This window comes from Haemaphysalis longicornis, unplaced genomic scaffold, assembly GCF_048455015.1.
Source record: "Haemaphysalis longicornis isolate Haplotype H1 unplaced genomic scaffold, Haemaphysalis longicornis Haplotype H1 scaffold_7, whole genome shotgun sequence".
Lineage (NCBI taxonomy): Eukaryota > Metazoa > Arthropoda > Arachnida > Ixodida > Ixodidae > Haemaphysalis > Haemaphysalis longicornis.
Window position 1 is genome coordinate 60,220,071 of NW_027526422.1, and position 11,373 is coordinate 60,231,443.

General features: G+C 48.0%; 1 protein-coding gene across 1 annotated transcript; it reads left to right on the forward strand.

Annotated features, from left to right (window-relative positions):
* The first annotated feature begins 2,219 nt into the window (after positions 1 to 2,219).
* Positions 2,220 to 10,813, forward strand: LOC144145776 (uncharacterized). The gene is made up of 2 exons (XM_077677503.1): positions 2,220 to 2,461; positions 8,019 to 10,813. The coding sequence occupies exon 2, from the start codon at positions 8,022 to 8,024 to the stop codon at positions 8,505 to 8,507; it is 486 nt and encodes a 161-aa protein (XP_077533629.1). The 5' UTR covers positions 2,220 to 2,461; positions 8,019 to 8,021; the 3' UTR covers positions 8,508 to 10,813.
* Positions 10,814 to 11,373: the final 560 nt, after the last annotated feature.

An 11,373-nucleotide genomic window follows, 5' to 3' on the forward strand; every position in this document is an offset into this window, starting at 1 on the left:
TGTATGTTTGCGCAATCGCTGCCATGGAAGGCTTCGTCGATGTTACTACGTAGGAGCTTCACGGCACAACGCGCATTGCCGTGAAGCTGCATTAAAAGAAAAACCCCACGTATTATCCGCACCCCTACTTTGCCACTGAAATTTTCGCATTTTTGGAGCGGGTTATACGCGTGAAAATACGGTAAATTCAGGCGGGAGGGGGGGGGGGGGGGGTTAACGCGTAGACTACACCTAGGCTGGGCATGTCGTAGTGAAGTGCTCCGGATTGATTTTCACCACCTGAGGATAGTTAACGTGCCGACATTAATTTATTTGCTCCATGCTGGTGAAGGGGGAAAGCAAGCTTTCTTTTCTCTTTGACGCTTATAACGTTTCATTTTTTAAGTCTGACTTCACCCATGTCTGTCCGCACGCCGCCCGCACGTTGTCGTGCTCTGATGAGCCGGATCTTCTGTCGCTCTGCTCGCAGAACGTGATCCAGTTACCAAAGTTTTCGTTACAACCCGTTAGGCGAAGAAATGTCATGATTTCACGCCTTCATTTGGCTTATAGCCGGACGCATAAATCGAACAAAGCCTGGTGGAAAAATTGCTGAACGGCCCTACGCCCATACGCGCTTCTGGTCAAGAGGTCCAACGAGTAAAAAAATTACAAAAACGCCCTACATGTAGGTATATAGGGCAAAAACCCTGTAGTTGGTTCGAAGTGCGGTGTGGAGAATAGTTTTTGGCCGCAGTTTTTTCTCGGCATGCGGACACAATCGTGGGGGTGGAGGTAAACAGTTCATCTGCAAAAAAATCGCCCATTTATGCTACAGAGTAAGATGAGAAGCAGAGGAAGCGCAACCACTCATCGTGGAAAGAGTGATATTACTTCTGCTGGGGACTGTGGCGCATGCGTGGAGTGTGCGCTAAGAAGATATTCTATGAACCTTAGTATGCACATAATCCGCGCTTTGGTGATACCAGCAACATCTCACCCACCCACAACTTCTCATTTTCGGCTACTTTTCAAGGGGTAAATCAATGACCAGCTTCATGCACAAGGTTTGGCGCGTAATAACCTAAAGGCAGCGATAAGCAGGTTTGTGTGAATTGATGCTGTTTCAAAGGCCAGCCTGGCATGCAGTGCACAACGGTTACCTAGTATTCTGCTGAAAGTCGATGCAGGCCATCTAAAAATACAGCCCATTCATTCCTTCCCAGCTAACGCGTAATAACCTCATTCCAATTCCATTCCTCAAAGCGCTGCCTCCATTACATTCCCATTCCATTCTCGACTCTGGAGTAGCGACAGAACCGAATGAATCCGGAGTCATTCCAACTCCCAAGTGGTCATGCCCCAACCGTGGAGTGAAACGGCACGTCAACTCTCGGAGGCTCCCACGGACCAATCAACAATGCGTGCGCATGGTGCTGCGTATGTGCACGCTGCGTATTGCCGCATGTTCGATTCTAGCCACACTTGCGTCGTGCTGTGCTACAGGCTACACCATGGTGTAGCACAGCACGACGAAGTCGTGCCTGCAGGAGGCAGCCCGCTAGTTTTGCTCCGGAAGAAAAAAAACGTATCAAGTGCTGCCCCTCCAATATGGCGACAAAGTATAGATGTGTCGAGCCCGGCTAGGCTATGCTTTCAGATGAGAGGTTATCCAAACCAAATTTAACTGAAAAATGCTCAAATCGCAGGAGGTGCTTTCGACGCTGGTGCTCTTGAATTGCCACAGACTGACAGACAACAGAGAGAGAGAGAGATAGCTTTGTGCACAGACAAAAGAAAAAAAGTGCGCCGAAGTACGAGTCTCCTCAGGACCGTTTTAGCCTGGAGGTGAGCGACGACACATTTGTTGATACAGCCACACGCTGCGTGAAGCGCTTCCGAGTACGGTGAATCACACGGCGCCGCGACTGAGTGGAACGGGAACTACATAAACCCGAAGTTCCGACGTTAGAGGCATCGCTCTTCCGTTGACCTATATGTAGATTGAAGATGACGAAGACCTGGCCGGCTATGGCCTAACAACGATCCCGTTCTAAGACAAACAGCGTGCAGCTGTACACGGCTTTCTTGCAGCTGCTGTTTTTTTTTTCCTCGGCTCCGCTGGTGGGGGGGCAAATCCGTAGGCGAAGTGTGCGCGCGTGTGGGCCATCTGGTGCCCTGCAACGAACGAGATCGAGCCCGTGCCGCGAGCGCGGACACCACCGCGGGCCCGAGCGCGTTTCCCAAAAGGGATCGCGGAGAGGCTTCTTTTTTTGGAACTGCTCCGAGTCGGTCGGCCACGCTCTCTCATCTGCCGCGGCCAGGCTCCGCTCGCGCCGCCGGCGGCAGCTGCAAGCGCCGAAAGGACCAGCCAGCTCCGACGTCGTCGACTTTGGGGCATGCCGTCACTTCCCGGAGTGCGCCGCCGAGCGCGCTAGGCCTCCCAGCCAACGACGCTTCTCTGACCATCGAACGGCTGCAGGTAAGACCCCGGCCGCCGGACAGTTTCACCCTTCAAAATGCGCAGTTTTTATTTGCTTGGGTGCGATACTAATGCGAGTTCTGCGTACCTCTGCAAAGCCTTCTGGATGGCGTTGGTCATGCGGGTGTCGGTGTACGCCTCGGTCACGCATAGTACTTCAGTATCTGCCAGTTGGGAACAAAAAAGCGACAAACGCCCATTGCTTTACTCTGTTTATTTCCGCGCCAGCTGAAGTTCAACCCCTTGTCGTCGCAGGACTGACTTCCAGACGACTGTTCTGCGTCCCCGAGCGCAAGCAAGGTCGCGTGTCCAGTGCGTTCCACGCCTCTCGAGAACTTTCCCACTATGGACGAAAAATATGGGCATTTACATCCGAGATGACGGCGGGGTTTCGTGCTCGTTTGGCCCCCGTGCTCATCAAGATATATCTGCTTTGATAAGGACACACTAATTCCAGCCTCAAAAGAAAATTCCGATAACGATTTAGGCAAAATTTCTCAAATTATAAGCAGGAAATTTAAAAACCGAAAAACGTGGTTTTGCGGATACTTCTCAGCACTGTAAAGGACGCCAATATGCAGCACACAATTTCCATTCCTAGAATACGTTTTTCCAGCTCAGATAGCTTTGTAATCACGACAAAGAAACTGGGGCGCGGTGGGGCCCTAACGACGCTCCCTTGTATGATATGTGCAGCACGTTAAAGTGGAGCTCTGGCCTTCACTAGGCGCAAATCTGCGAAAACCACAGCGTATACGGCGGCCATATTTGTTTTTCTCCAGGGAGAGAAACCATTTTAAAAGCGAAACTTCGTTTCACTACACGTAGCAAACGTTTAATCAGGGTGCTTTCCCCAAGTTTTCGAAGACGCATCACGAGTATACCACAGGACTCAATTTTGGGTCTTCTACTGTTCCAGTCTGCCATAGCAGCAGCGTACACGCTGACTATCCCGTACAGGGCTGGAGTATGAACTCGCCATCATTTCTGAAGCAACTCGAGGACTTACCTAAGTCGGGCTGCGTATGCTTATAACCGAAGTCACTTGAAACTCGCTGCCATGTGGTTCAGCAAGCAAAGCATGCGTGTACGCAGTCATAAAAATGTTCGTTGATAGGTGTCTCATTCTCGGGGCGACATTCATACCTTCTCCGGACTTCGGACCCCATGTCACAAGTGCCGTGACAAAGTCACGACTAACTTTAGGAGTTCGCAACTGGTATGTCGCTTTTGCCGTCCTAAGGACTTCAGCGTCCTTTGCAGTGCCCTCGTGTTGCCTAGCATGGAATATAGCGTGTCAACCTGGAAAAATTCGGAGTTAACACGGTAGTATACAGCATAGATCAAGCCAGACACTAGCACACGGACGACTGCCTTTACTGCCGCAGGGTTCTACTGCAGCGTCTACGCTGGCAGGTGTTCGAAAACTGCGTTGTCAGAATCCGATTCCTAGCTGGGCCACATTTTGGACAGTTTGACGGTCCGGAACGCAACACACGCATTGGTAAAACGGATGGATGTCTTCGGATACAATGGACCTTTTCCCAGTACCGGTCCTACTGGTAGTCGCCCTGGCGAACTAAACATGGCAGTAAGGCACGCCCCTCATAAAGTCAGGCTTTCGGAGAACTCGTGCACAAAATATCCTGGTACTACAGTATACCTCCCGTTCCCACCCGTCGCCCGTGCCTTTCACATGAATGTCACGGTGTAGGCGCACATTCCCGTGACTAATCTGCAGTGGTCGAAGCTCCCCTTTTTCTTTACTTTTTAACAGCGAAGCTGTTTAGCAAATCGTTATTTTTCGTGTGCGCAGTTAAAAATACCGAGCATACCCACTTGGAGAGAGCACCCCCATGTAGGGGGTATTACATAAGGGGTGGGTTACAGATAAATGTACACAGGTCGTCAAATGGAAATGTGCGTGGTGACCTTCTCTTTAAATGTTGATGAACACGTGATGGCCGGAACGTCACAGGGAAGGCCATTCCAGTCCACTGCTACACGGGGGAAAAAAAGAGGCAGAAAAAGTAGTAGTGCGAGCATGTGGACGGGCAATTTGATACGGGTGGGCAGTGCGGTGAGATATGCGCGTCGGTGCGACGATGTAGGGTGCTTGATTAAGAGGGCTGTAGAAAAACTTTTGTAGCAAACAAAGGCTTGTGATGCGGCGGCGCACTGAAAGATTTGAAAGAGCAGTTTCGCGTTTAAGGGATGATATGCTTGTGTCATATGAATATGAGGAATGAATGAACCTAGTGGCGCGGTTTTGCACCGATTCTAATTCACTGATCAAGTATACCTGGTGCGGACTCCATATGGGAGCCGCATATTCTAGTTTAGTTCGGATTAAAGATTTATAGGCGAGAAGTTTGACGTCCAGTGGAGCATGACGCAAATGGCGCTTTATAAAACCCAGAGATCGGTTCGCTGATGATATGACGTTCGTGATATGCGTGCGCCATGAAAGATCACTGGTTAAGGTAACGCCTATGTATTTATAGGATTGAACTTGTTCAAGAGTCGAGTTAGCTATTACGTAAGAAAAATACGAGGGATTACGCTGGCGTTGAAAAGAAACGAGTTTGAATTTAGTGGGATTAAGCTCCATTAACCACAGGTCGCACCATTGCTGTATACGGTTAAGGTCATTTTGAAGCGCACTTTGATCAGAAGGGCTAGCAATTTTGCGGTATAGAACACAATCGTCGGCAAACATGCGGATGTGAGAAGATACATGCATGGGTAGATCGGCCAAGAATGCCGCTATGACTAAGGGAGATTGACTAAGATTGGCCAAAAAACAAATCTAGCGTTCGCAGTAATCGTGGCAGCACTTTTACGGAACGAGAAAGGCACGTCATAGTGTACGCCCCTCTAAGATGATGTCCAATGATTATCACTTGAAAAAAAAAAAAAATGGAAGGCGCTCACATTTATAGCAACAGTGATGGAGTAAAAGTTGTTGCAGCAGCGAAGAAGCAAATCGGCTGCAATCGTGGACTTATACCGTCTTGATGGTCGTGAAGGTTGCGTACAGCTTCGCAACCTTACTCGTTCGTGTGAGCTTCATTTTTTTCATCATCTTCGTTACTCTCTCACTGGCAGATATATGTGTTCGCAGTGTGATCAGCCTCAAACGTCTTTGCCCCTTTCCAAAGAAAGCCTTTTTTTGTGTGTGCACCACGTTGGTGTGCACGTACAAACTCACCACGAGCTATCGAAAGAGAAAAAATAAAAACGTGCAGGGCTAGACAGCATAGGCGCTCCCCAAGCAGAAAGCTGAGGGGCGCCCTTTTGTTTATTTTGCCGGAGGCTCCCGCCAAGAATGGCGGACCAGCAGCCCGTGCACGTCCAGATCGCTACTGGAAAAAAAGGTCCATTGGACCATCGGACATCGGCGTTCTTATCTTCCCGCAGCCATCGAGCTGTTCACTGTGCCGGACATTCTCTCACCCGCCTATGACATTTCTTCACTCGAATCGTGTGTGCTGCTGCGCATCGTGAGGGGATAATATCGCGAGTACCTGTAGTCTACGATGCGTTAATTGGTAATAACTAATCTAACTCTTGTGTGCTGTTGCGGCGGGAGAGAATATGGGTGAGATCTGTGGCTGCGTGTAGTTCGTTACGGTGATTGCTAATCTCACCTAACCTTTTTTTTTTTTTTTTTGTGAGGATGACGAGAATAGAGGAGGGATGATGCTGTGCTAGTTTGTTACGGTGATTGCTAATCGCACCTAGGCTTTTTTTTTTTTTTTTTGAGGATGACGAGAACAGAGGAGCGATGATGCTGTGCAAGCGGGAAGGGTTCGGGGAGACGGCTCTAAAGGGAAATGGTGAGTCAGAGTGCGATTAAGGTGGGCATAATGAGTGGGAGGAGGAGAGAAAAGAAAATTGGCGGTGGTTACGGGACTGGAAGAGGAACAGGGAGACGGGAAGAGGGATGCAGCCGGACAGCTAGTGGGATGCAGCCGGACAGCTAGTGGGATGCAGAGGGGAGGGTGACGAAAGAAAGGAGGATGATACAAACGTTGGGAGTGCAAGGTGGGGGATATAGAATCGGGGCAGGGTAATGAGAAGTGTGTAATGGGAACGGGAGGGAATTCGGTCTCGAATAAGAACGAAGTGGAGAGAGCGGAGCGTGGTTGAGAAGGGGGATGGCAGAGGGCAGATTGGGGAGATGTGCAAGTGACAAAACGAGCAAGTTGGTAATATAAGGAAGGGAGCTGAAGGTGAAGTGAATGGGTAGTGGTGAAGAGGGTGAGGTGGGGGAGAGAGGGGAGAGGAAGGAGAAAAAAATTGGGCCCATCTCCCCACGAGGGGGGACTCGAGTAAATGCGTCGCGTAAGGGGTGGGTGTATTGCGTTAACGTTAGTGTTTGGGGGGTGGTAGTGAATGTGTTAACTATTATTGCTTATTACTATTAATTATTATTATTATTTCTTTCATATATTAATTATTACTTTCGTGATTTTGCGACTCGAGTCCCCCCCCCGTGAAGAGATGGGCCCAATTTTTCTTTTTTTTGTGACGCAAGAAGTAAAGGCAAGGAGTAGGTTGTTGTAAGTCGTTATTTATTTATTTGTTGCTGTTGTCGTTGTATTGGACGCTGAGAACGACGGCTTCGTGGTCGCTAAAGTGTACTGTTAAGGGGTCTTTAAGCAGTGGTCGTGCGTTGCAGCAACTGGTGAAGACGAGATCGATGCAACTGCTGCCGTGTATCAGCAGCTTCTTGACGTAGTTTGAATGAGTCAAGGATATAGCGCGTTCGTAGCCTTTGATTCTGTGTCGCTTTTGTGGCGCAGTGGGAAGAGCACCATGTACCTCGCGTTCCGCCCACAGGGTCGTGGGATCGAAACCAGGCGCCGATAACTATTATTTTTTTTTATATATAGAGTAGGGGGAGGGGTGCGGACGGACAACGCTGCACCTGTTGTTGAGAGCGAGGAGGGTACGGGGGAGAGACGCGCATGCGCAGTGAGCGTGTGGACGCCGCCGCCGACGGTCGAGGGACATCGTGCGACTAAGAAACGCTCCGCGTTTAAAATAAGAGGGTGAGGCGAATAGAAGGACGAGGAGTGGAGCATTTGCTCGCTTCACTACAAATGTCGACTTCATTTGCAGCAAAGTAAGCAGATGTGCGACCAACTTTTTGGATTTATTTAAATACGCTTAACAACTTGCATCAACTTAAACATGCGCTGGATGCCCAGTTGGTCACCACTGCAGGACACTGTGATTCGTAGTTACTGAGTAACCGTGGGCGAGACAATTAATGCCATAGGAACTTCTATTGACAGAGTGCATGAAACCCAGCACAAACTGTAAATTGTGTTTTACTGACACCATTCATATGATGTACGTGTTATGACAAGAAGGGCTGTGCAACCCTGTGACTGTCCCAGCCATGCTCATTAAACTGACCTCATGCAACCTGGTATAACCGCTCATATATATACGCACCTCTAGAGCACTGCTTATTCTTTCTACACCTAGAGTTCAATCCAAAGATTCCACAAAAGAATAAGCCCCACCCACACTTTCTCTCCCATAGACCATGGCAATCCGGCGCAAGAAGCCAAGTCAGCCGGTCCGCCTCTTGGACAGCTTAGCCCAGCAGTCCTTAAGGATGAACCGCATCTGCAAGAGCTACAATCAAAGCAGTAGCAGCACTTGCACAGCCACCAGCAGGCCTCGCCAACAGGACAAGACTGTGGGCTCAGAAGCAGCAACTGCCACAACCCCCTCCATGGCCACAGCCAAGAGTCCGGAACAACTGAGCATAAGCAGGGAGGCCATTGTGCATTCCAGCAATGAGAACTGCTCCAACCGTGTGGACTTCTCCGAGTGCCCCAAGGACAAGAACCAGGGCACCGATAGCAGCTGTGGGACAGATGGCGAGCTGGAGGACAGCGTCTGCAAGCTGCAGAACCGGCTGCGGAACAACTGGTCCAAGCTGGTCACGGACCGGATCACGGTGATGGCATTTGCACGCTCCCTCAAGGGTCACAAGTGCCCCACCTTCCTCTACTGTCAAAGTTGAGAGCACCCCTGCGATTACACCTGCTTTTTTCCTTGCCCTACCAGGAAGTTACGGGCTTGCTCATCCAGATGTGCTTTTCCTTCAGCACAATGTTGGTAGGAAAAAGTTGCACTCAGAGGTGAACTAAGCTACTACGACGTGCCAAGCGGCTTCGACAGGCTTGCTTTTAAAAAAGTTGATGTGGTACAGTGAAAGAAAGCTTAACCCTTATAGCATACTTATTAGTGTACCAACCACTCCTGGGATGTTAGACTGTTATAATACATACTGCAAGCAGTAAAAGAGCATTAAATAAGCTATGGAAAGATACTGATGACAGTAATATACGAATTACACTGCTTTTCGGATGGTTATAACACTGGCCTTATTGACCAAAGTATGGCCCAAAGCAGCCCTTTTTCAACTGTGCAGTGCGCAGTCTTTCCAAGAGCGCAGTCCCAGTTTGAGTTTTGCAGTGATGTAGAAAGTGGTATTGCTTGTGTCCTCGCGCAAGTGCTTCAATGAATGCTCCCTTCAGTATGCTGCATCTTATTGTGTGTGTGCGACTAATGCCAAAGCTTTGCATTCTATTGCAATGGTGCAGTTTACAGCCACAGCTCCTCTGTGTACCAAAAACATTAGAGGCTGAATTACGCATATTACTTCTATTCTCCGCTAGAACCTTTTGCATTTGATACAGCATTTTATCAGCAGTTTTATAAGCCTTAAAGGAGCCATGAAGACAAAATACAAGTTGGGTTTATTAGAAAGACTGCCTAGTCCCGATAACAATGATACCAATATCATCGCAATCTTCGAACAAATAACGGAGATATTAAAGAAAACGTTTTAAGCAGTCGCGACCCCCTAGCCAATTTCCCGCAACTTTTCTATGACGTCACGGAACCTTGTTTGTGCGATTGGCGGCCGTCTAACTGATCTGTCGCGACGACACATGACTGGACGTCTGTAATGGGGCCTCTAGTTCCATTTGACCGCATCACTTGAATGCTAACGTGCAGTTAACGCACTAAAAATTATGTTTTATTGTTGGCCCGTATGACGTCATTCTTGCTCATAACACGTCACTGTGGCGCGAAATTTGAAAGTTTTTAAATACTTCTTGCTTTTTTGTCGTTAAAAAAACATCTTTTGGGTCTGTAATGGAGCTGAGTGAGATACTGAATCCTAGTTCTTTCAAATTACACGAAGTTGTATTTTCTCTTCATGGCTCCTTTAAGCCTTGCTATTATTTCACAACACGAGTGTTCCAGTGTTGTACGTTGGCAGCAGCCTCCCTTTCCACAAATAAAAATTGTGTAAGCGTCGGCTGCCACACAGACAAATGACCTGCTTGCTCAAAGCAGAAGCGTTATTGCTGCAAGTTATGGAAAGGCCTGGCGTAGGCATCGAGCCGTGCTAGTATAGAAAATGTGCTCGTGCCTATGTGTATTCCCAAATGATACAGGGTACAGACGGCAAAAACAGACAAAACCTATACCTGTCATCACTGTGATGACCAGCCCTCCATAGCTGAATGACATCACATTTTGGCATTTTTCTATAGCTTCTCATAACAGTGTGTGGAAAATCAACAAAGATGACACCTACTGGACAAACAATGTTCTGTTCACCCCTAATTGGCTGCACACTGCAAAAATATCGCTTCTTGTTACTGTTGCATACGAAAGCGGCTTCCAACTGTGTTGATTTCTTCTGTGCACACATAGAAGCTGGCATTGTACTTTTCTTGGTTAATGAAAACCAAGATTTCGTAATAACCACGAAATTACGGAAGCCCTGGATCAACGTTTCGAGGTACGCAACAAAACTTTTGCTCTCCGAAACTGAGCTTAGTGAGGGGTCCATTACGCATGTTGATTATTACAGAAAATAGTTTTCTTTGCAGTAACTCCTTGTGTGTGAGATGTATGCTACCTTGTCACTGAGCAAATGTAGATGCAATCCACTCAACTGCAGGTATTGTTTTAGCGGTTTACACATTTCGTGCATAACCAGTGCAACATACTTTTATGCTGCTGGCCTAAGAAATTGACAGTATAAATGCTAGAAATGCAAAAAGAACTAACAATGTTGCCTTGCTGCCAAATAAGCGTGACCATTGCCACATTTACTAAACTTTTTGATGTTGTAACCGGTGTTTACTGCTGGCAGATGATGATGCCACATGAGGAATGCTAGTCAACGAAAACAATAACGTGTACTCTTTATTCTGTGGTCACGTGTGTGTGTGTGTATGTTCTTGCGTGCTGTACTTTTGGAGAAATCAAGCAGCGCCTAGTAAAAGGTGAAATATTTTATTACAATGTACTGAGTATGCGTCATTTCGGTTCCTGCGACAACCCGCGTTCACACCCACTTGTACATCACTACACTGAAACTAAGATGCACCCGATGTTGCAGAAAGACTCGGCTCTGACGTCACGTGTTTGAAGAAGCACGAGAGTCCGTTTGGGAAAAGAGGCAGAACAGCTACGTTGCCCTGGCAAATACTCTCTCGCATTTGTCTGCTATGAGTGCGTTAAAAAAATAGTGGCACGCGCAACTCATGGCGAAGTAATCGATATGAAAGCACCATTCTCACGAAACAAGACAATGACACCACCACCACCATGCCAGACACCTGTGAACACCATCAAAGGGAGGGGGGGGGGATGAGACCTTGTAATCGTCAATACACCTACAAGCATGAGGGCAATAAATGAATTGCGGTTATTGCACTTGACAGGTCATTACACGTGCCCTTTTTGAGACAGCATTACACACTTTGAACTGTGAACATTAACAAAGCAGGTGATGGAGCCTGGGCCAATCCTATCGTGTGAAAAGAAGGACCCTTTCAAGTGGACGAATATACCCTAAGTTA